Source organism: Oryza sativa, chromosome 6 (genome assembly GCF_034140825.1).
Source record: "Oryza sativa Japonica Group chromosome 6, ASM3414082v1".
In the NCBI taxonomy this organism is placed as follows: Eukaryota; Viridiplantae; Streptophyta; class Magnoliopsida; order Poales; family Poaceae; genus Oryza; species Oryza sativa.
In genome coordinates, this window is record NC_089040.1 from 25,155,152 (window position 1) to 25,179,110 (window position 23,959).

The 23,959-nt window shown below is 43.8% G+C and overlaps 4 protein-coding genes and 1 pseudogene across 6 annotated transcripts; 3 read left to right on the forward strand and 2 right to left on the reverse strand.

The window, feature by feature from the left end:
- The first annotated feature begins 196 nt into the window (after nt 1-196).
- On the forward strand, nt 197-19,234 carry LOC4341503 (uncharacterized). 3 transcript variants are annotated; one of them, XR_003242918.2, is made up of 6 exons: nt 197-554; nt 1,996-2,260; nt 2,356-2,419; nt 10,658-10,737; nt 13,052-13,246; nt 18,842-19,234. XR_003242918.2 is itself a non-coding variant. In XM_015788168.3 (4 exons), exons 1-3 carry the CDS (start codon nt 387-389, stop codon nt 2,370-2,372), a joined length of 450 nt encoding a protein of 149 aa, XP_015643654.1. In that variant the 5' UTR covers nt 197-386; the 3' UTR covers nt 2,373-2,419; nt 3,066-4,135. The 3 variants fall into 3 exon arrangements, 2 of the variants coding, with proteins under 2 accessions (XP_015643654.1, XP_015643653.1); XM_015788168.3 differs by lacking the exons at nt 10,658-10,737; nt 13,052-13,246; nt 18,842-19,234 and adding an exon at nt 3,066-4,135; XM_015788167.3 differs by lacking the exons at nt 10,658-10,737; nt 13,052-13,246; nt 18,842-19,234 and having other exon boundaries at nt 2,356-2,651.
- Nucleotides 3,474-4,135, forward strand: LOC4341504 (uncharacterized). The gene has a single exon (XM_015788169.3). The coding sequence runs from the start codon at nt 3,549-3,551 to the stop codon at nt 3,891-3,893; it is 345 nt and encodes a 114-aa protein (XP_015643655.1). The 5' UTR covers nt 3,474-3,548; the 3' UTR covers nt 3,894-4,135.
- Nucleotides 3,811-4,931, reverse strand: LOC9267685 (dioscorin DB3S-like). Its single transcript, XM_066311763.1, has 5 exons — nt 4,905-4,931; nt 4,601-4,710; nt 4,434-4,497; nt 4,290-4,345; nt 3,811-4,179 (listed from the first exon to the last, which is right to left on the reverse strand). Exons 1-5 carry the CDS (start codon nt 4,929-4,931, stop codon nt 4,113-4,115), a joined length of 324 nt encoding a protein of 107 aa, XP_066167860.1. The 3' UTR covers nt 3,811-4,112.
- On the reverse strand, nt 5,546-6,421 carry LOC136351216 (alpha carbonic anhydrase 7-like; annotated as a pseudogene).
- Nucleotides 19,235-21,069: 1,835 nt separating the features above from the next.
- LOC107278653 (protein MONOCULM 1) lies at nt 21,070-23,870 on the forward strand. Its single transcript, XM_015787186.3, has one exon. It carries the CDS (start codon nt 21,931-21,933, stop codon nt 23,254-23,256), a length of 1,326 nt encoding a protein of 441 aa, XP_015642672.1. The 5' UTR covers nt 21,070-21,930; the 3' UTR covers nt 23,257-23,870.
- The last annotated feature ends 89 nt before the right edge of the window (nt 23,871-23,959 follow it).

The following is a 23,959-nucleotide window of genomic DNA, read 5'->3' on the forward strand; positions in this document are numbered from 1 at the left end:
TGAGGTGGTACCAACGGTGGGACCCACACTCATCTCCCTCCTGGTCCCCTGTAGCTCTTCTTCAACCTTTGGAGCTCTCGAACAGCCCAAATCTACTCTCTTGAGAAAGAAGAAGATTTATATTCTAGGGAGTAGAATTTGGTCATAGAATTTGTGATCTCAAATAAATATGGAAGCAAGCCTCAAATCTCAGATTATGGTTTATCAGGAAGGAGGAGTGCTTCAAGCATCTGCGAGGAAGAACCCATTCAGATTACGCTGCATTTTTTTTTGTTCTCTCGCCTCCCATCCCCATCTCCGCGTCTCGCGACCCCGAGCTCTTCCTCGCCTCGCCGATCGCCGCGCCGCTCTCCGGCGAAGCGCGGATCGAGCCGCCGCCATCCGCCATGGCGGACCCCGTGGAGCTCGGAGCGCCTCCCTCCCCCGAGCCCCTCTCTCCCTTGAGGGAGCTGATCGACGTCCCCACCGTGGTGTACGTCGCCGACGAGGACCCCAAGTTCGCCGCTCTCGCCGACCAGGCGTACGCCGGGTTCCCCTTCCTCTTCGTCACCATGGTAAGTTCCTCTCATGCCCTTCTCCTCCTCCTCGTGTTGTTCTAAACTAATCTATGTGCTCCTCCTCCTCCTCCATGTGTTGTTCTAAACTAATCGATGTGTAGTTGTGCAATTGTGCTCCTCCTGTTCATCCTATACTAACAAATTGCTTGTGAAGGTATGTTTAGAATCTCATCCGACAAACCTTGTTCCAGATTTCATATGTAGATGTTCTTTGGCCAAATGGCATGTATCTCGTCAAAAGCTTCATTGCAAAGGCTGCAAATCTGGTTATGAGGCCAGTGTCGCCTCAGCGAGTTCTCAGCTGCATGGGTCTTTTGCTGCAGCAACAGCCATAGAATGCTACCAATTACTTCTAGATCCTTTAGGTTGTGTTTAGTGAAGTGAACATCATCATCTGTGTAAAGCGATCATCTGAAACGGGCTATGTTTTGGTAAGAGGAGAGACCGAGAGAGTAAATAAATTTCTTTTGCCACCTCAAAAACCTTCTGCAGACCCCTTGCATGCACGATATCATCTCCTGGTACTGTAGGCAAAACTCTAGAAGTGAACATGGCTAGGTGGTTGGAGTGTTGGACTCCCAGTTCCTCCATTTTATATCAAAACCTGTAGAACCTCCAGCAAATAAGGCCAGCAATACATTTTCAAAAGCTTTTGAAATATCCAGTTTAAAGAAGAGTGAATGAGTCCTTTTTTCTTGAGAGGAGTAGGATTATGTTTTGAACATAAAGGAAATTTTCATGAATCAATCTCTTATGAATGAAGATAATTTGATTCATTGACACCAACTCATTTAATCTAGGGGCAAGGCGATTAGCTAGAACTTGTGCCACAATTCGGGCAAAACTGTGCATCAAACTTATTGGGTGAAAATGCTACAGGCTTATTGCCCCTTTATTCTTGGGAAAAAAGCAAATAAATGCTGAATTGAAATACTCAAGTGGTCAGTGTTGTTTGCTAGGAAGAACTGTACTGCCTCCAAAGATCGTCCAATAATGTTATCCTCCACTGTAATACTACCTCCCCAGGATATAAGGGATTTTGGCAATGCAGATCCCGTATATTATGGGATGGAGGTAGTATCTTCTTTCTAGTATGTTAATCCATGCTCTGCAGTTGCATCCATGTTCCATTTAAACTGATGGAGGTAGTATCTTCTTTCTGGTATGTTAATCCATGCTCTGCAATTGCACCCATGTTCAATTTAAACTTATTGTATGGACTGTGATGGACCAAGATAAACCTTCATTTCTCAGTATGATCTGAGCTAAGAGGGAATAGTTACCCAGAACTTAAGTTATAGGGCTCTTTGAACTACTCTTTGCTTTGTTCTGTCTGTATATTAATAATGTTTGAGATGCATCCTCTCTTGTGTCCTCTATTAGATATCTATTCATTTATGCGGAATGATAAATTGACTAATTGCCCTGATTTGTGTAGAGCCTAAAAGCCCTGGCCTACAAAAGGATGGATCTAAATGAACTCGATGAAGAGCACAGTGCTCATTACCTTCGCCTAAGGTTTGAGAACCAACTTCAGGATGCCATGGAAGGTATGGCGGCTGGTGGAGAGGAAATGAGGGTGGCGCTGGCCAGGATGGAGACCCTGAAGAAATCGGTGCAGTTTCATTTTCGCCGTATGCAATACGCAGCGCATGAGTTGCGGAAGGTGGTGCTTAAAGAGGAAGAGATGTACAAGAAGCTGGGTATGTCAATGCGCATTCTTATGTGAATTTGGAGGGAATGAAACAGAGTTTGCGTGCCTTGATTATTTTCTGAGAATTTGCCTACTGTTTTGCAGTTACCCTGACCAACTGAGCCAAGGGAGAATGGCGTAACGATGGCTTCTGTGGTGTAATCTGGGGGTAAATGTCTCTGTGCTCAAGAATTCTCCTCTCATGAGACCTGTTTCCATCTCCTGCCACGTAACTACTCCACGTACTAGAACTTGGACTCGAAAATCCTAATCGGCGATCGATCGCCCGGGACCGGGGGTAGCGATCAATCCCCCTCTCCCTCTCTCTCTCTACCTGGTTTCTTTTTTTGCACCGCATTACTTTACTATTTTAGTAAATTTATACACATAAAGTTTATACACCTCAAGTTTACACATCTAAAGTTTAGAGACCAAAAGTTTATAAGTCAAAAGTTTATATATCCGATTCAAATTTGAATTTGAATTCAATTTTTTTATATATAGTATTTCTATACATCTAAAGTTTATACACCTAAAGTTTATAGAACCAAAGTTTATAAGTCAAAAGTTTACATACCCGATTCAAATTTGAATTTGAATTATATCTTATTCAAATTTGAATTTGAATTCAAATATTTTCTATATATAGTATTTTTATGCATCTAAAGTTTATACACCTAAAATTTATAAGTCAAAAGTTTACATACCCGATTCAAATTTGAATTTGAATTTAAATTTTTTATATATAGTATTTCTATACATAATTTTTTTCTAACTTTTGGTTTTTTTAAAAAAATTTGTGTGGTGTACTGTAGTAAGAAGAGAAGAAAAGGAGGAGGATGAGGGAGGAGTGTATGGAGTATAGGGGAGGGGGGCTGATCGCCTGGCGATCGATCGCCCATTAGCCCCCCCCCCCCCCCCCCCCCAAAAAAAAAACTTGGACTTGCATGGTCGATCGAGTAATGGGATCTTTTATGTTGTTGACTTGTTGCCCATGCCTGTTTGGATTCAGTACAGCCAAAACTTTTGTTTGCTATAGCATCCATTGTCTGTTACAGTATTTGAGGAAGTGAAGAAGCATCTTCAGTCCGTCAAGTTTGTTTTTTTTTTCTGTTTTTGTTTTTTTGCCACTCTAGAATCCGACTAGGATTACCTAGAAGGCTAGAACGAGTCAGACTTGGCGCGTGCCCCCCTTTAAATAGGAGATCCCCGTAGACCCCCCTGTGTCTCAAATCAGATCGAGATCGATCGAAAGTTGAAAGCTGAAACTTGAAAAGTTGAAAGCCGCATTGCCTCCCATGGCGGCGAAGAGGAAGGAGCCGGAGACGGCGGCGGCAGAGGAGGACCCGTCGGACTGGATCGGGGCCGTGGCGAGCGTGTTCAGGATGCTTGGCGAGATGAGGGAGCGGGAGAAGAGGGAGGAGGAGGAGCTGCGCGAGGAGAGGGAGCTCGCCGCGTGGGTGGCGGCGACGAGGGCCGAGAGCTACGCCAGGTTCAACATGCGCTTGCCGACGCCGGAGGAGGAGGCGGCGTTCGCCCGCGACCATGCCCACGAGATAGACTTGTCCGTCCTCAGGCCGGAGGACTACGGAGAGAGCAAGCGCGGCGTCGGCAACGATGGCATCCTCCGTCGCCTCGACTAGGCAATACTAATAATCAAATCAATCAATCAATCTCGATCCATGGATTTTCCAGCTAGTTAGCTAGGTTAACCGATTCATGTTTCAAAATCCTAGTACTATGTCGCAGCTTGTTTATCCCGTAGTGTGTCATCTGATGACTTGCTTTTAGCATGTTTTTTGATTCTGTTAATTTTGATCAAGGTGAAATTTGTCACACATCTGTCATGCATTACTATTATGCTATAAACATGAAAATTTGACAAGCCGTCTTCGATGAGTTCGTGTTACTTTGCCTTCCAGTGTCACCCTGCAATTAAGCAAACCAACAAACGTTTTTACTCACGACAAAGCCAAGCGCAAAATTGTCGTTCGATCGTGGCACACGTCAATGCACTGCACTGCACTCGCTTTACTTACATCGTGGACGACTTCTCGCAGAGGAGCTCCATCTGCTGCCGCGACACGCGCCGCACCTGCATATACGCTCGCAATTGCTTGCGCCATCAGACGACTAACTCACGAAAGAAATTAATGATCTGATCTGTGATGTGTGTGGCTTGCCTTCGTGGACACAGTCCAAGTGATCCCCTCGGTGCAGGGCGGCGTGGTGAAGGAGCCCGTGTACCTGTAGATTTTTTTTAACACGTAAAAAAATATTACACGTTAATATATTAAAAAAAAATAGAGCTTTAGTTACAAAACGTGACAGGCCGGAACGGCCCGTGTACCTGTAGTAAACGCCGCTTCCCTTCACCGGCCACCTCGGATCCACGTCGTCGTCGATCTCCACCTCGTGCCCCTTCCTCCTTTTGGCCACCCTCTTGATGTATGGCTCCAGCTACTCCCTCCGTATTTTAATATACGACGCCGTTGACTTTTCGACCAATGTTTGACCATTTGTTTTATTCAAATTTTTTTGTGCAAATATAAAAATATTTATATCATGCTTAAAGAACATTTAATGATAAATCAAGTCACATTAAAATAAATGATAATTACATAATTTTTTTTAAATAAGACAAATTGTCAAACGTTAGACAAAAAAGTCAATGGCGTCATACATTAAAATATGGAGGTAGTACATTGCAGACATCGATCACATGTTACAATGTTACGTGTAGTAGAAATACTATAGAACGATATACTATTATAGCGAAATAGCTAACGTCAACATGATATAGATTCTGATACCTATAGTATCATGCTAACATCAACATGATACTTAGTAAAATCATGCTCAGATCCGCTACTTACGTATCATGCTGATGTCATCATACCTATACGGTGTATCATATTTGGTATTAAAGGTACCAGATTGGTATATATTTGCTATTCCGTTACAACTGTATACTTTTTCGTAGTCTTCCTCTACGGCGGTGTTCTTTTCTCCTGAAGATGAAGATTAAGTTTTTTACGCAAAACGAGGTGGTATTAACGTATAATTGATTGAGTTTACAAACTTGGAAAATAGATTAATATGATATTTTAGAGCAACTGTCGTATAGAAAATTTTTGCACAAAACGCGTCGATTAGCAGTTTGAAAAGCGTGTCACGAAAATCTTAATGTTCATTCAACTCTTGTTGGAGAAAAGAACGGGACCTACGTGCAGGGTTCACTTTATCGGTTAGGCCGATCGTGTCGGAGGTCACCGAAATCCTGAAATTTTGGAAATTTTGGTCCGAAATTTTGAACAAAATTTAGTTGAGTTTGAACAAATATGACCAAAATTCATGACAAAATTGAAAAATTTCCGTCGAAGTAATATCGTATCGGAGGGGACCGAAATGACCGACGTCCGAAATTTCCAACCCTGCCTACGTGTAGATAGTAGAAGATGTGGAACAGAGGGTGATCACCATGTCCAGGGTGGCGTCGCGGCGGTGGCCGATGTCGAACAGCTGGGCGACGACGGCGTAGCGGCCGTCGCGTGTCTCGCTCTGGTGCAGCATGTGCAGCTCCAGGTCGTACCGGCGGCCGTCGACGGCGTGCTCGCTCGGGGAGTGCCAGTGCATCTGCCGCAGCGCGTACGTCTCGCCGTCGACCACCACCCCGCCGGCGTCGCCGTCGAACCTCACCATGATGTCGTGGCCGCGGTTGACGAGGGAGGCGGCGGCGGTCGTAGCCGCCGCGGCCGCCGGCGGCGATGGCGGCGGCCGCGGAGAGGCGGATGGGGGATTGGCGGCGGCCGAAGCCGAAGGAGCAGGCGGCCCAATCCCGCCTGATGTGCCCCCACCGCTCCGGCCCGTCGTCGTCGCCGCGACGGTAGCTGAACTCCATCTCGTCGTCTGCCCGCAACGATCAATCGATCGAGCAGTATTCAAATTCAATCACCAATTAGCTAGTACTTAGCTGCTGCAACATGTAATATAAAAGCGATCGATCGATGGAGAGTGAAAGCTACCCGGTTTCTTGCTGCGCTCGAGCATGCCGGATCGAGCCGAGCAGCAGCAGGAGGAGGAATGAGACGGCGGCGGCGAGGAAGACGACGGCGCCGTTGGTGTTCGAGGGCGCGTGCATTTCGGCGGCGAGCGCTAGCTCGCTGGCGTGCGTGCGTGCAGCTGGCGCGCGCGTCCACGATTCCACTGGTTTGATCACCGGTTTTACCGTGCGCCGGCGGCCGCGCCGTCACGCGTAACACGCGGCGCCGGCATATGCGGCGGCGGGAGAGGACGCCTGCACGCTTTACGTGTGACTACAAATGAAGTACATGCCTCGAGATAAAAAATTAAATAAATTCAAATAGTACTACAACGCTAATTTGTTTTTACGAAACATATAACGTAATCGAAGTTCGGTGGGTAGGAATTAGGAAGTCATCCACGTGATTTTTTTTACGGATTTGCTAAACATGTTGCGCCATATTTTGTTCCTCATCTCAGTCGGATTCTAGACCATTGATGCCATTGAGATTCGTGTAGCAGTAGTACGTGCGTAGGCTGTCGGTGATTAGCGTAAACAGGAACGACCTATTTAATAGTAGCGTAGCATTAGCACGGGCATGTTACTAGTAGGAGTAAATATAAACAAATTTGAGTATCGGTGATTAGCATACATGTTAGTTACATCATATTTACACGGTAATTACATACTAATTACATATGTAATTTTGATATTTACATATGTAATTTTGATATTTACACTATAAACACACTAAAATTACATATGTAATTTAGAGATTTACAATGTAAATACATGTTGACTAATTTTTAGTGAAAAATATGGCGCCATAAATATAGCTATTTTTTTTAAAGTTGTAGCTCCTTTGAGTAAAGGCCGGGATGTTATCTATTGCATTTAAAAACAACGTGATTTTTTTCAACAATCTTCAAATTTGACGGTGATTATATTTTTTCCTTTTCTTTTTTTGGAAAATTAGATGTGGTTTAATCCGTGAAAGAACAAATGGGCCACATAAGCCCAAACCTGGGCTATCACAAATGCCACCGGAATAAGTTCACTTTGGGTCCCTCTATTTGTCGCCCAGTCCGATTTTCGTCCCTTGATCGCAAAACCGGGTACGACAGGTCCTCCAACTTACGAAACCGTTTAAATAAGGTCTCTCGGCAGTATTTGACCCCGGTTTTAGCTGAGGTGGCGCCTACGTGGCTAATTTGACTCGGTCTTTATCTGACGTGGCATTGACGTGGTGATTACGTGGCAATTCAATCAAAAAATAATAAATCCTATGGGACCCACATGTCAGTTTCACACCCACAATAATAGAAAATTGGTGGGGCCCACGTGGACCCCGCCTGTCATCTTCACTACCCCTTATCTCTATCCCCCTCTCTCTATCGTCTCTCTCCTTCTCTCTATCCCCCACTGCTCCCCATCGTCATTGTTGCTCTCCTCTCCGTCTTCCTCCGTGGCGGGCGGCGGCCGGAGCGACCGGCCGGCGGAGCGGGCGACGAGCGGGGCGGAGAGGCCCTCCACCATCGCCACGACCTCACCGCCTGCCTGCTCCCCCTTCGCGCAGCTCCGCGCCCATTCAGTGAGCTGCTCTGATGACGCTGGAGTCCGCGCCGGTGCGAAGAGCCCGGCAGCCGGCGTGCGGAGGCGAGGTGCGCTCCTCCGCCGAGGCCGTTGGTGGTAGGCTGAGGTGGCCGGGCTGTCACCGTGCTCGTGAACGATGGTTAAGGAAAAAAGTGGAAAAGTATGTGTTTATTTAGCCGGTAATTAATTAACAGAGCTAACCAAAATCACCAGGTTGCTTCTGGTGGCCGCCGAGATTTCATGCAGCATTTCGCCGACGAGAATTTAGCCATGGCGGCGCCGCCGCCGACGGCCCGCGGCGAGCCGGCTGTTGATGGGCGATGCCGCTTCTGCCATGGAGATCCGCCCGCCGCTGCCTCCCGCCGGCGAGTGGCGACATCTCTGGCGCCACCGCGTGGCGCCGAACTACTGCTGCACCCCTCCGCCCACGTGCACGGCTCTGAACTCCGCGCGGGGTCTGCGCCGGCGCCGCGGACGAAGACGAGGAGTAGCTTCTAGGGGCGGGCGGCGCCCCCCACGCGGAGCCCCTCCCCCCAGCGCTCCCGCCGCCGACACCCAGCCTTCTCCCGTGTCGTCGTTGTCGCGTCGTCGGCCACCACTGCCGGACCTCCTTGTGACGCCGTGGAGAGGGAGGGAGGAGGAAGAAGAGAAGGGTGAGAATGACATGTGGGGCCTACGTGGGCCCCATCATTTTTATTAATTTGTGCGTTAAACTAACATGTGGGTCCCATGTGGATTAATATTTTTCTACATCGAATTGCCATGTCAATGCCACGTCAGATGAAGACTGAGTCAAATTAGTCACATAGGCGTCGCGTCGGCCAAAACCGCCCTCTATACTGCCGAGGGACCTGTCCGGTTTTCGTAAGTTGGGGGACGGGTCATACCCGTTTTCGTGGTTCAGGATGAAAATCGGACTGAGCGACAAATAGAGGGACCCAAAGTGAACTTATTCCAATGCCACCATAGAACAAGGCCCAAAACACAACACAACCATCGGTTCACGCTCATCGTGTGGGACCCACCTGTCCGCCGCACAGTGCCCCTCCGCGCCGCCCTCTGTTTTGCCGCCGGGAAAACCTCCGCCTCCGCCTCCGCCGCCGGGGAGTTCGCGATCCGATGGCTGGATCGGGATCGCTCCTCCCGCCGCGCTGAAGGCGCGGGCTCGGCGAGGCGCATCCGTCTTAGGTATGGCCCCAATCCTCGCTCCTCGTACGTGCATAGTTCGATCATGCTGTGTTCGTGTAATTGTTCCAAAAAAAAATTTTCAGTTCTCTCCGATCATCATCCCAGAAACTAATCCACCCCTTATTATTTCAATCGGATGAGATGTTTTTTTTTGACGAATCGACGAGGCCGCCAATTTCATTGAATAGAAGAATGATATGTTTTTAGATCGCGAGAATTTATTAGTAGTAAAAGTTTAATCCCAAGCGGTGCTTGCCTGAATAAAATTTATCTTCGTTTTTCCCATTACTTTTTTTTGGGCTAGAAAGAAGTAAAAATGTGTATCGGAAGGAACAAATCTCGTGGAATTATGTGCACATACTGCTGCTCTTGCACGACATTTTGTCTATGTACTCTCTAAAAAAACCAGGTGTTCTGTCACCTTGTGTGTGATCCTATTCTGAGAATGGAATGTTGCTATGGTAGTGCTGCATTTTAGATGGGAGTCATAGGAGAATAAATGACAAACAGGAAGAACTAAGGTTGGTGAGTGACAACATTTTTGCTTGCTTGTTTGTTGTGTATAAATTTGGTTTCTGTCAAGTACAGTCAAAATTGGCCTTGGACCGAGCACTTCAGGTAGTTGTTCTTCGGTGGTTGCATGTATGAATTCATAGCCCGTGCAGATTGTGTTTGTTTAGATAGCACGGCATCAGGCATCGTTGCGTGTTGCTTTTGGACGTGACTTTGATTGTTTTGTGTAGCTCTTTGTAGTCAAAGGGGACCATGAACTTATCAGGGTCAAACTGTCAAAGAAAGCATGCTTTAATTTCCTTTCATGCTTTCTTTTGGACAAAGTTTCCAGCATCGTAGCTGTTGTTCTTTTGAGAAGATGATAGTGGCTGGGGGCATCAACCTGAAAATGGGCTGTGGCGTGTGCGCATGAAAAATCCAATGTTAGTAGCTTTTCTTGGTTATTGTCAACTTGTGCTCCACCAAAAACTTGTACTTCAACTGGATGAGAACCACTAATCAACCATGGATTTAGTTGGTTCAGTCAGCTACGAAAAGGGCAATCTATCAGTTGATCTAGTGCTATGTGATGTTAAACAAGGGGAAGTAATTGTCTGATAGACATATGAAGAGTCGACCGTTTTTTAGTTACAATTCATAGTTGCAATCAATTTGGCCTGATTTTGGACTAAGAAATGTCATAGTTCATAAATGATTCATTTAAACGCCATGTTCTTATTTATGTCAAATATTCACTTGATATCGGTGACAATATGTTAATTTGATCACCATGATGCAAAATCTACATCAGGAATTCAGGAGCGGGACATATACTATGCTGTTGCTGCCATCGTAAATCAAAGAAATCAGTGACTAAAGAATCGAAAATGTGTCAAGAGAACTTCTCTATCTGTTAAATTCCTAAGTTGAACCTACTAGAAACTATAGAAAGTCTCTGAAAGTCCATTTTTCTTAGATTTTTAAATTAGATTTTTTTTGTCATGTAAGATTCGCTTTTGGATTCATGGGTGTATTAGATGAGTCTTATGTCATTCTTATCCTACAAAGTACAAAGTTCTATTCATCTGACATCGTTGTTACTCTCTGTAGAAGCTGAACATCTTCAAGCAAAGCAGAACACCATTAGTACTGACATAAGGGAAAAAGGTGCAAATAGAAGATGTCTCAAGGTTAATAAATTTTTTAGTAATATTGCATTTGGAAAAAATATTAGATTCTATTGACAGTTGCTGAACATATCTGTGGCTGTTATTGATTTATTTGTTCTGCACTTATACTAAATCAAAGTACTATACCAAAGAAAGGATCAAAATTTAATTATCACTTATGAAGGATGTAGTAGGACCAAATTAAAGGTGACCTCCTTTACTTATTCTTTGCTTATTTTAGTGCACATATGTTCAGTTAAACACTGGTACATCGACAGTAGCAGAAATCTCTACTAGCACTTATGCTCACCTACTGTGTACCTTCAGGCTTCAGGATCTCCTGTTACCTTTACTTTAAGGAGCTTTTCTTTGTGTCTTCTTTTTTATTATTTGTTAATGACAAATGTCAACTAAATTACATGCTACGTTGTGATCAATGGGGTTCCTTCTTACACTGTTAGAGACAATGAAAGCTTGCAAACGTGAGGTATCTTCCATGACCAGAGTCCACTAACTAGTAATGCGGATTAATTGAAGGATTCTATCATTCTAGTGGCAGATTAAAAATTAAGGATTTTAGTAGAAGTCTCACCATTATCCTCTTGGCATCTGTAACCTTCTTGAAAGATCCTGTTCCAGATTGTTTCAAGTTTCCTCGGCCATCAAGTAAGCCAAACCTGATCAATATTTCCTTTGACCAAGCAACTCGAATTTTGGGATTCTTGTGATACAGTATATGGCGCTTCCCTTTCATTACAAAATTGTTTTACTTTATTAAATAGAAAAAAGTATCTAGTTACTGACCAAAATCTGCCTTTGATGCATGCCTTTGATTAATTATTTGTAATTACACAAGTCGCCACAATCACAAGATGCCTTCTAATAATATCCATAGATTGTGGTTATGAGCACCCCCAGCCTTCTAAGATGCTGTTAGTGCTGCTAATTTCCAGCTTTTCCTTATCCCCCACTAGGCACACAAAGCTAATGTCGCCATCTGCTTGATCCAGAGCATCTTGAGCATGATCTTCCTTTGTTGGACTCTGCCTTAGCCCATTGAAATAATAGCCATTAAAAGTCCAAAGGACTTTTTACATGGATTTATTCTCACAGAAAGAGCATCAAGAAGGGGAAAGGAAGATTTAGAGTACAGGAATGATCGGTGTGCCTACGATGAGGACTGAAATATTAACTAGTCAATAAAACTATAATGTGATAAGGGAATCTTTGAAGTTCTCAATTAGAAAATTGATGACTTGGGTTGAGCACCTTGAGGTTTTTGCTCCAGTCCATTCATATCACATAAAGGTAGTAGTAGATTACGTGGTTTGTGCTATGAAAAGAGTAGGTCAAGGGATAAAGCCTCTTCATAGGGTTCAATGTATGTACAGCCAAGAAGACATGCTCTTAAGTTGGATGTTTCCATAGGTTTGTGCTCTCTCTTTGGACCATGTTCAGCATTGTTTATGATGTTACATGTATGCTATTTAGCTAGGTGAGGTCTACAAATTGAGCACTGCCTTTTTGACAAATGCGCTGTCCATTTCATCCAAAATTTGCTGCTCCTTGTGTCTATCGAATGATGGATGCCTTTACTGTTGTAGCATAGAGTTGAATTGATTGTTTTAGGGGGACCAAGACTACAATTTGACACAATACTATTATATTGCTCGATGGTGCTAAACCAGCAAACTTAAGATGCACCGTGCAACTTGTGTTTGCTTCTAGGAAATGCCTGCTGCTCTGTTTTTCTTTTCTCCTTGATGATTACTGAGTTATTCCCTTCTGGAACCATATCTTAATCTCTCTGTTTGATGAACAATATATATCTTTTTTGAGGGAACAACAGAATGCCTGCTATTTCTTAGTTAGAGTGGGATTTGACCAGCAATATTATTGAAGTTTTCATTTGCCACTTTTGCTTGCGTTGTTTGGGAAAAGAACAAATCCTTTGTGCCCTTAATGGGAGAAGAATTCTGAAATTCCTTCAGGGCAGGACAAATCTGAATGCTTAAAGCTACTCATTTTCGTTTCTGTCCTGCCCCACAACTGAAGCCTGATGGTTGGGTCCAGCAGTCACACGACGCCAACATGGCTACATTCCAATTCAGAGGCTGCTAGGTTATTTACTAGAGTACTAAAAGCCACATCTTGTAGATTTTTTTTTTAAAAAAAGCAAAGGCCAGACCTTTCTAGATCCCGGTGAGAAGAAAAAAGAATGGAAAATAAAAGGAATAAAAGGTTTGGTGTATTTTCTTCCAGAAGAATAACAGTGTACCAGCAGTTTGAGAATATTCAAGTCTTAAACTAACCCATGACCGTCTTTGTTTTCCAGAAAACAGGCAGACAAGTTCAGGAGAAACTTACTGGCAGGAGCATATGTTTATGTCCATAGAAGCAAGATCTTGGGTTGCTTTGCTCCATGCTTAAGTCTTGTCTTCAAAAATCCAAAATCCGGTTGACTTTATATTGTTACAAAAAGAAATAGCCAGTGCCAGGTGTTCCAGTTGGGATCTTCTGTGGAGATGAGGTAAGCAGTCATGTGTTGCAACCGCAAGGTATTGTTTTCATTCACTTACATAAAAAAAATCATTTCTACCATGCAATGCTTATAATTAGTAAAGCCTCGAAACGACTGAAGTATTATATCATGTGAATCATGATTTTTTTGTTGACAATATTACATCCTAAATATCGAAATACGTTAATAGATCAACTAAAACACATTTGTTGTCCAAAGATGCATATGGAGACCGAGAAATTCTCTTTAAAAAAGTCTGAACAAATTTTATGATAGGAGAGGTTCCATTTTTAAGAAATTGGATCCACTTATCATAGTCTCGTTTTCTTTCCACTTACCAGAAGTGTGTCTAACAAATTGTTGGCCACACAAATTGTGGCTTGCCCAACTTTGCTAAAAAAACTTTATTTACATGGCTTGTTTTGATTTTAAAAATTCTCCTAGAAAACTTTGAGCAACGAGTTCTTATGAATATATTTTACTTGTCCATATAGAACCTTAATGTTCTGAAGGTTAGACAGGTTCGATCGAGTTAATTAGGCACCTATTTATTGTCATACTTGTAACAAATATTTATTCATTACTGTGTATAGACTCCGTGTGTCGTTGACGTAAGACGTTTGATAAAATTGCGTCATTCTAGGTGAATTGCATGTTCAATTTTACTAGCCAAACTTTAGACAATTCAGCTAAAAAATGTTATTAACATCTTGGTCAAATTGAAGTACTCAATGAAACAAGCTTGGAGCCAAGATTTCCCAGCGTTTGAAAAGGTGCCAATCGATCGAACATGGTTTTACGCAATGGTCGAAAACATGTCTCAACTTTGGAGTAACAGCCACTCCTACAGAAGATCCTTGACCTTTTGTAGGACACGAGGGTAACTTAATTTAATTACGATTGCAGGAGACAACGATCAATCAGCTGTCCCCTCCACCTGGCCACACGTTGTACTGGAGAGCGTGGGCTGAGTGTGATATTAGTATAAAATTTTACTCACGAGTACAACTACTATTTGTATAGTACTATATCGCTGCTTCTCACGCTTAAATTTTATCTTGAAATATAACTACTTCTCCATATCTGAATTTAGGTCTCCTTTGATTCAAAAGAAATTCATAGAAATTTTAGAGGATTTATTCCTATAGGATTTTTTTCCTACAAAGCCCTTTGAATCAAAGGAATGAACTCTATGGAATCCTATGAAATTCCTATGGAATATCTCTTCCCATACAAGTTTTGGAGGAATTTTAACAAGAGGTAGAACCTCATGGAAGAAATCCTTTGAGTCTTTATCTCTCTCAAATTCCTCTGCTTTTCCTGTGGTCCAATCAAACGGTTATTCATATGTTTTTCCTGTGTTTTGAAATCTTCTGTTTTACACTTACATTCCTGTCAGAATCCTATGTTTTTTCTGTTCCTCCGTTTTTTCATTCCTGTGATTCAAAAGGGGGCCCTTATCTTAACCAACTACGAACCATTTTTAATTTAATTTATTTACTTTTTTACAAACGCTCACAACATGTGCACATTTACCCTTATAAACGTACACACCCACGGTCTGTTCTTGTGAGTATCTCTGAAAGATCAAGCCAATATACTTTGAGATTAATGATATCATCACAACGCCTCGCTGAAAGAATAACTAGTCATAAATACGAGCTCCCCTATCAAGTCTAAAACTTAAATATGTATAAACTGATTTCATCACAAAAAAATCAAACCAGTTAAGAGTACTTTCTTATCTTAACTTACCGTAGTACATCTTTCCCCAGCCTCTGTAAAGAAAAACTCCATAAATGTTTATATTCCAGGGAGTACTTAGATTTGACACAACCTGCACTTGGGAAGAATTTTTTTTATATGCGTTAGTGCCCCTGCCCTATAGTGATCGAGTGGACATCTAGGCTCCTGGCCACAGCTTCTGTTCTCCTCCATCATCTCTAGCTCTAGCTCGTGCACTGCAGAATTTGCAGATGCTGGAGTAGATAGATAGCGGACGCATGACATACCTTTCTGTTTTGGCCGATTGGTCAGATCCATCGTAGTTTGGACCTGTACCTTCTGTATACTGTACTGTACTGTACGTACCCCTGCTGCTGTCTTAGTACTAGTACAGCATGTAGAGTACGTAATGTTGATAGTTAGTACTCCTAACCGATACTGCAGAAAGCCCTTGAGATTCGTGCCGCGCGCGTTCGTTTGTTCTTTTTTGTTGGTGTGGATGGGGTCACAAAATGTGCTGGATTGTTAGGAGGGGTTGTTGGGCTAATTAGGAAATTTTGATGGGGCTTGTTAGCTAGGGTTATTGGTAAGGAAAATACTGTATTTTGTGCATGTGCATATGAAACTACTCTAGTTGCATTGTTGGAATATAATATATATATATATATATATATATATATATATATATATATATATATATATATATATATATATATATATATATATATATATATATATATATATATATATATATATATATATATATATACAATGGTGAGACATCAGCAAATGTTCTTTGAGTAGATGACACTGATTATGTTTTCAATTAAATTACAGTGGACATTTTTCTTCTTTTTATTCAGTGGGCCGGCCAATGCATATAAAGTAGCAAAGGTGATTTCTTTTTGTTGAATTTAGTGCAGTATTACACTAAGGTATCACCATAAGCATAACAACAAGAAGCTTATCTCTAAAAATAATTTTAGAGTTGTGTTCTTGGAAAAAAAATGAGAGGAAGGGCTGGCCTTGGCACACTCTATGCTTTGGATGCCTTTCACATATATCTACTTGAACTCGCGGAAAAACTGCTAGCGGAAAAGATAGGTTGTGTCGTCACACACCAATATTTTATGCAAAAGAACTTGACGATGTGCTATATATGAGCCCCATTATGTTCACCAGGTGAGCGTGGACCATGGAGGACCCGACCTAATTAATAATATAGTACAAAACTAACAACATGTCAAGCTAGCATATCCCTTTTCTTAGCTATCTCGTGTGATTCATATTGAAAGTTAATTTAATTAGTGGATATTCGGACCGTTGATCGATGATGACCACTTGATCTCTCATGACCCTTCGATTGTTCTGCACTTCAAGCAAGTACTGTACTTGATTGGTTGTGTCTCTAAATAAATATATAATCTTCATAGAAAAAGTTGTGGTAGGAATAATTTCAAGTTCTTAGGGGTATATACAAGTTGGATAGTAGTAGTAGAAAAGTTAGAAGCAACATACATTAGCTAGATCTGACAGTTACTTAAGTTATGGTAAAGTTTTAAGGTTTTTTTCCTTTTTACTTCTGGTCTGCTAGTGTTGATTTCTTGTGAACTCGATCTGAGCTATTTAATACTAAGTAGGAGTAGCAGATAATGTTTTAGTTTGGTGCTTGATCTTGTTAATATTGTTTTCTTGCCCCTGAAGCGAGGTTTGTAGGTGGTTGTGTTAACTGGTCCTACCAGAGTGACTGTGATCACATCACACAACTTTTAGTTATCTCCTCTACATGGTGTTAACTTGTTCCATTTGATTGATTAGAGTATCATTTCCTACCTTTATTGCAAACTATACTCATTCCAATTAGAATAATTCGGTAGAAAAATCAGTGACTTTCTTTGGTTAATTTGCCATGTTGTCTGAAGATTGTATCCAAAACTTATCCTACAGACTGCACAAGTTACACACTAGCTATACTTGAGTGCATGCATGCTCGTAGTCGTAGGTAATCAGAAGACACAAGCAAAGGATCACTTTTGCAGCCATTGATCGAGAGAGGATGATGCCCTCCGGCTACATGCAAGAACTCTTCTTCTAAAGCAGAATATACTCCTCTCTCTCTCCATTCATTTCTTGAGTCTTCCAAGCATGCAAAGCTCCTTTCACCTCTCCTTTCATTTCCTTTTCATGCCTCATATCATCATCAGCTCGAGCTGTTCTTTCTCACCTGTGACGACTGAGTGAGTGACTCCCCTGATGAACAAATTAATTGGAGCATGCCTGAGCCTTGACTTTACAGCCCTGGAGAAGATTCGAAAGACGACGTGTGTTTGACTTCTGCATTATTCATTCATTCATTCATTCATGCATACTACTCCTACTGCTCATTTGTGTTGGGAACTGGGCTAGAGTTGTTGGGAGTGATCTGATGGGATTGAACTGGAGTGAGGTAGGTTTCACTGGGATCTGTTTCACAGAGAAGGAAAAGAGAATAGACCTCTAGTGGAGTACTCCTACTAGTTCTCTCAATAGTGAAATGAATAAACAAGAGGCCATTCATGGAAGGGGAAGGCAATGGTGTTACCACTGGCTTGATCAAGGCCTCAAGTAGTGAGTGGCATTGGTTATTAAACACCACACAAAATCTAGTAGAGATGATCTTTTTCCCACCTGTTGCATTACATCATATGTCAAGTCTCTGACAAGAACCACATGGAACAGTTTCACTCATAGTTTTTGCGAGTTCAGCCAAATGGCTACCACTAGACACTAGTAGTACATAATAGTTAGGATTAGGGGGGGAGATATGAGAGGGAGTGTGTGTGAAAGTGAGGGAGAATATAAAAAAGGCTATGCAAAAAGGTGGCAACAAGCAAACAATATGAGTGGGGGCGATATACCTTTTGTGGATTTGCTAGTGTTTAACTATTGAAACCATGACTTCTCTGGGCTAATCCTTTGTTTACATCGTCTCCTTTGGCATTATAGTATCACAGCTTTGGTCCCCATCTTGTTCGATCTCTTGAGCATGCATGCTCTCCTCCTAGCTTAGCTTTCCCTTCCTTCAACTCTACTCAACAAGTCAAAGATCGAGTCCTCTCTCTAAAACTTCTTCATCCCAATCAAAAACTCCTCCCAAAACCTTCTCAAACCTCAGCTCATATAATACTACTCTCTCTAAAACTCTTCGTGAGAGAGAGAGAGAGAGAGATGTGATGCTGCATGAAGGTTAGATTTTGGAACATGTCAAATCACAATTGTTCCAGGCATATGGGGAGGTAATTGATTATGAGAGGAGAGTCACAAGTTCTTTCTTTTTTTTTCTTTTTTTGTTATGTAGTATATTTTTATTCTACTGGCTCTTGTACTGGATGTTGCTGCTGCAAGTGATCGATGCATGCATGAGAGTGATGAGCTGCTTCTGCTTGTTGCCTTCCTCACTTTGGGCATTTCTCTCTCGCCTTCCTGTCCATTGCTGGCCTTATGTGAGGTTTTGCCAATACCTCTAATCATCTCCTCTCTCACTTTCTCTCTCTCTTGATGCTACTACTGCCTTGCAGAGGCAGCAACAGGAGAGAGTAGCAGATTCCTTTGTTGTTCTGCCCACAAGAGAGAACTCACAACTCACAAGTAGTAGCAGTAACAACATCAGCAGCAGGTACTACTAGACCCACACACATGCAAGCACAGATATGAGTATATGATCTTTCTCCCATGCCACAAGTGAAAAGATTTCTCCCTCTCCATTATCCTTTGTTTCCTTTTGCCTTTTGTATTGTTCTGAATGCATGCTGCTAGCTACTCCAGCTACTGGTTGCTCTCTCTACACATGTGTGTATACAACTACACATACTATGCTTATTTGTACAAAATTTTGTGCAGGGTTGGAAGCAAGGGATCTCTGCATGCTGTGGTTGCATGACACAGATGCACATGTCCCTTTTGGTGGGTAATGATGGGGTGCAGGTGGAGGTGATGATAGATTGCCTCATCTGGGGACTGAGACATTCCATCCAAGGGTGCCCAATGCCATGCCCTCACATTCACTCACAGCTAGTAGAGCTATCCCCCTCCCCTCCCCTCTTTGCAATATTCCATTTGTTTGCTAATGTGTTGTATCAAGATGCCCTTGATGTGAGTGTTCACTGCCCTCTCTGTCCCTCATTTTTTGCATCTCTCATTCTCATGCATTGCATACCATGTACAACTACTGCTTCAGCTAGAATTGCATGTGATGTATATATATGATAGTATATCCTTTGCATCTCGGGAAAATATGTAGTGCAAATCACATATATAGTGGAAACTTGAAAACTACCGTTGAATCGAGAAATGGACGTCCGAGATTCGTCCACGTCATCATGAGTTAAAATTTAACTCGCAGATTCACTCATGAGTTAAAATTTTACTCGGAGTTAAATTTTAACTCATGATGACGTAAACGAATCTCGGACGTCCATTTCTCGATCCAATGGTAGTTTTCAAGTTTTCACTACATATGTGGTTTGTACTGTATATTTTCCCTTGCATCTCCATGTATCTCAAAAGTTACATGAGTGGCACTTGCTACTGTGCATGTAGTATGTGTAGCAGCTAGGTTATAAATTTCTTTATGTGTAACATGTGTGTGATGCATAGTATATGCAATGTGAAACACTGACACAGCTAGACCAGGTGTGGGGGGTGTGCTTGTTCTTGTTGCAAGGAAGTTATCTGGAGGCCATCATCAATGAAGATCCCACCAAGGGACAAAACATGAGATGGTTGGAGACTTGGGTCTGTCTAGTCTCTATTCAACCATTTAAAGCATTGCGTGTGTAGGCTACACTCGGAGAGAGAACACAGAGCAGCCGTCCAAACCGTCTGAAATGATAACTTACTCTAAGCTAGTAGGAGTGCTAGTAGTACCCTCTATATGTGCAATTTTATTCGTTAAAAAGGTTTCCATGCATGCTTTTTTAGTTTATCAATAGCCTAAACCTTTTGAATTATTAAGAGTTAATTAGTCCCAAGTGTGTATGATTACTCCCCCAAATTCTCTTTGTTTTCTTCGAAAAATTTGCAGTTATTTAAGTGAGGTCCTCTCTCTCTCTCTCTCTCTCTCTCTCTTTGATAAACTGAGGTTCTCAAGTTTCATGTTTTACCAATTAATCAATCCCAAGTAGGTTTTATTTTTGTTGATTTAAGTCCTCGGACCTCAAGCCCTGAACATTCAATAATTTATCAAATTCAAGGACCTGCAGTTAGATAATTTTTAGTTAATAGAAAAAAATATCGCATTTGTTGCAACGGGTGAAGACTATTTTAATCTTATTATTGTTATACGGTTTAGCTAGGGTAAAATTTACTCTAAAAATTCGTTTGAACTTTTTTTAAAAATGTCATGAGCTACAATTAGGAGTTTGACTTTCGTCACAAGTTAGCATGCAAGTTTTTTTAAATATATTTCTTATACGACTCCTTTTGTATTTTCAAAAGTGAACAAACATAAAAGCTAACTCAAACACAAATCTATATTTGCAAAAGCGAACGAAATTAAAAACCAGCTCAAACAAGAATGACATACAAAGTACTGACAAAAACATATTTAATTTTTATAATAGTAGAGATATGAGTAAAAGGGACCAAAATCAACAAAGCAAATAGTGGAGAGCCGGAATCAACACTGTCTGACTTGGTGAAGATCTCAATTACACAAAAATGAATGCTTTAAAAGGATCATTTAATTAAAGAAATACCAAATATATAATAATAGCTAGTACCATCATATTATATATACTCCCTTTGTCCCTGAAAGAGTATTATCCAGATTCATTCATAGCTAAAAATACACTCTTTTAGAGATGGCCGGAGTATCATTATATGTCTATAGCATATACTTCTACTTAACATATATAAATACATACTCCCTCCGCCCTAAAATAAGTGCAGTTTTGCACTATTCACGTTCAACGTTTGACCGTCCGTCTTATTTGAAAATTTTTTATGATTAGTATTTTTATTGCTATTAGATGATAAAACATGAATAGTACTTTATGTGTGACTAAATGTTTTTAATTTTTTATAAATTTTTCAAATAAGACGGACGGTCAAACGTTGAACGTGAATAGTGCAAAACTGCACTTATTTTGGGACGGAGTTAGTACATATATATACACATTACACATTGCATACATAAACATACAACCACACTGCCCTCTAGCTATACACATGCCATGATGCCAAGAGCCAATGATCACCACCCAAATCCTTCTAGCAATAGCTCCCTATGGCACAAACAGTCACAGCTGCACAAACACACACACACACACACATATCACCCATTCATCTACTCTAGCTAATCTAAAGGCACTAGCATAGTACTACAATCAACCAGTAGTAGTAGCCCTCATTTGCATGTTTTTATTTCGCCCACCAATCCTTGGAATGTTTTAGATTCCCCCCTCTCACTCTCTCATCAAGGAATGAGCATCCCCCATTCTCCCCCAACCCCTCATATTTTCAGTTTCTCACTCTACCTTTCCCCTCCTCCCCTAGCTAACCCCTCTCTCTTTCTCTCTCTAAAGCTCCAATCTTTCTACCTTTCTCTCTCTAAAAGCTGGAGTAGCTTAATTTCTTTCTTTCTTTTTCTTTCTCAGCTGGGATTGCACAGTGAAGCTAGGGAGAGGCTATAGCTATGGGGGTGATGTAGCTGGGCAGTGAGGCTAGTGACAATCTCTCTCTCACACACACACACACAAAAACACTTGTGTATTTTTGGCAGATGATGTCCTGTCAAGGAAGCTGCAATTGCAAGCCCAGATGTTGGACGTGCACGCTCGCCCTCCCTATTAAACCCGCCCTCCTCCGATGCTCCCTCTCCTCCTCCCCCCTCGCCGCCGCCGCCGCCACCTTCTCCGGCAGCTCACCGTCGTTGTAGTAGCTCTGGTGGTGGTGGTGGTGACGACGACGGCTACGGCGGCGGCGACGGCATGCTCCGGTCACTCCACTCCTCGTCGTCTTCTGACACGGATAACAACAGCGGTGGCTGCAAGAACAATGGCGGCGGCGGTGGCGAGGCCGCCGCCGCCGTTGAGGGTGGCGGTGATCAGCGTGCCGTTGCGGCGGCGGCGCCGTCGACGCGGGACTTGCTGCTGGCGTGCGCGGACCTGCTGCAGAGGGGGGACCTGCCGGCGGCGAGGCGAGCGGCGGAGATCGTCTTGGCGGCGGCGGCGTCGCCGCGGGGCGACGCGGCGGACCGCCTGGCGTACCACTTCGCCCGCGCGCTGGCGCTCCGGGTGGACGCCAAGGCCGGCCATGGCCACGTCGTCGTCGGCGGCGGCGCGGCGCGGCCGGCGTCGTCCGGGGCGTACCTGGCGTTCAACCAGATCGCGCCGTTCCTGCGTTTCGCGCACCTCACGGCGAACCAGGCCATCCTCGAGGCCGTCGACGGCGCGCGCCGCGTCCACATCCTCGACCTCGACGCCGTCCACGGCGTGCAGTGGCCGCCGCTGCTGCAGGCCATCGCCGAGCGCGCGGACCCGGCGCTCGGCCCGCCCGAGGTCCGCGTCACCGGCGCCGGCGCCGACCGCGACACCCTCCTCCGCACCGGCAACCGCCTCCGCGCCTTCGCCCGCTCCATCCACCTCCCCTTCCACTTCACCCCGCTCCTCCTCTCCTGCGCCACCACGGCGCCCCACCACGTCGCCGGCACGAGCACCGGCGCCGCCGCCGCCGCCTCGACCGCCGCCGCCGCCACTGGCCTCGAGTTTCACCCGGACGAGACGCTCGCCGTGAACTGCGTCATGTTCTTGCACAACCTGGCCGGCCACGACGAGCTCGCCGCGTTCTTGAAGTGGGTGAAGGCCATGTCGCCCGCCGTGGTGACCATCGCCGAGAGGGAAGCAGGCGGCGGCGGCGGCGGCGGCGACCACATCGACGACCTGCCGCGGCGGGTCGGGGTGGCCATGGATCACTACTCGGCGGTGTTCGAGGCGCTGGAGGCGACGGTGCCGCCGGGGAGCCGGGAGCGCCTCGCCGTGGAGCAGGAGGTGCTGGGCCGGGAGATCGAGGCCGCGGTGGGGCCCTCCGGCGGCCGGTGGTGGCGCGGCATCGAGCGGTGGGGCGGCGCCGCCCGCGCCGCGGGGTTCGCGGCGCGGCCGCTCAGCGCGTTCGCCGTGTCGCAGGCGCGGCTGCTGCTCCGGCTGCACTACCCGTCGGAGGGCTACCTCGTGCAGGAGGCGCGCGGCGCCTGCTTCCTCGGGTGGCAGACGCGCCCGCTGCTCTCCGTCTCAGCGTGGCAGCCGTCGTCGTCGTAGCCGGCGACGAAGACGACGATGGCGACGGCGGCGGCGACCACGGGCTAGGGTTTGCCAAGCTCGATTGATCGATCGATCACTACTGCTCCCATATATAAATAGAGAATATATATATATATATTATATATGAACATTTGCATAGATGCAATAATATTGGCTACTCGATCTCTAGTTAGCATGCAAGATCTCATGGAGGTTTTGGGAGGATGTGAACTAGTTGGGTTTGCAAGGAGGAAGAAACCCTAACCCTAGCTAGCTGCTTCATTAATTGCTGTTAAATCTTTGGTTGTTTTGCTTGCTTGGCTAGTTAATCAAAAGCTGTTAATTAATTTCGATCCTGCAATGGGATGGAGAGGAGGATTTGAGAAATGCATCATAGCTTAATTAGCATGAGGATGGCAATGGAGTTTGAAGTGATCAAGAACATGGTGAGAGGCTACTACTACGTACTAGTACCAATTCCATGTTTTTTCTCTTTTTTTTTCCATTTTTTTTTGTTTCTGCATGTCTCACTAGTTCCTGTTGGAGATTTACATAGTTCTAGGGAGATTTTGTCTATATGTTGGACCTAAATATTGCACTACTATTAATATAATTTGTTAATTTTGATGTGAGGATTTGTTGCTACACATATTATTGCTTCTATATATATTCTCAGTGTTCTATTATTTATTTGGATCTGTAGATCTTGCAAAATGGATCA

Excerpts from the sequence above, each read along its gene's own strand:
- LOC4341503 (XM_015788168.3), top strand. The coding sequence starts at position 387 with ATGGCGGACCCCGTGGAGCTCGGAGCGCCTCCCTCCCCCGAGCCCCTC. Across the intron at positions 555-1,995 it reads CCTTCCTCTTCGTCACCATG|AGCCTAAAAGCCCTGGCCTA; the intron begins GTAAGTTCCTCT and ends TGATTTGTGTAG.
- LOC4341504 (XM_015788169.3), top strand. The coding sequence starts at position 3,549 with ATGGCGGCGAAGAGGAAGGAGCCGGAGACGGCGGCGGCAGAGGAGGAC.
- LOC9267685 (XM_066311763.1), bottom strand. The coding sequence starts at position 4,931 with ATGACGCCATTGACTTTTTTGTCTAAC. Across the intron at positions 4,711-4,904 it reads CATTGACTTTTTTGTCTAAC|CTGGAGCCATACATCAAGAG; the intron begins GTTTGACAATTT and ends CGGAGGGAGTAG. Across the intron at positions 4,180-4,289 it reads TGCGAGAAGTCGTCCACGAT|GGTGACACTGGAAGGCAAAG; the intron begins GTAAGTAAAGCG and ends GCTTAATTGCAG.
- LOC107278653 (XM_015787186.3), top strand. The coding sequence starts at position 21,931 with ATGCTCCGGTCACTCCACTCCTCGTCGTCTTCTGACACGGATAACAAC.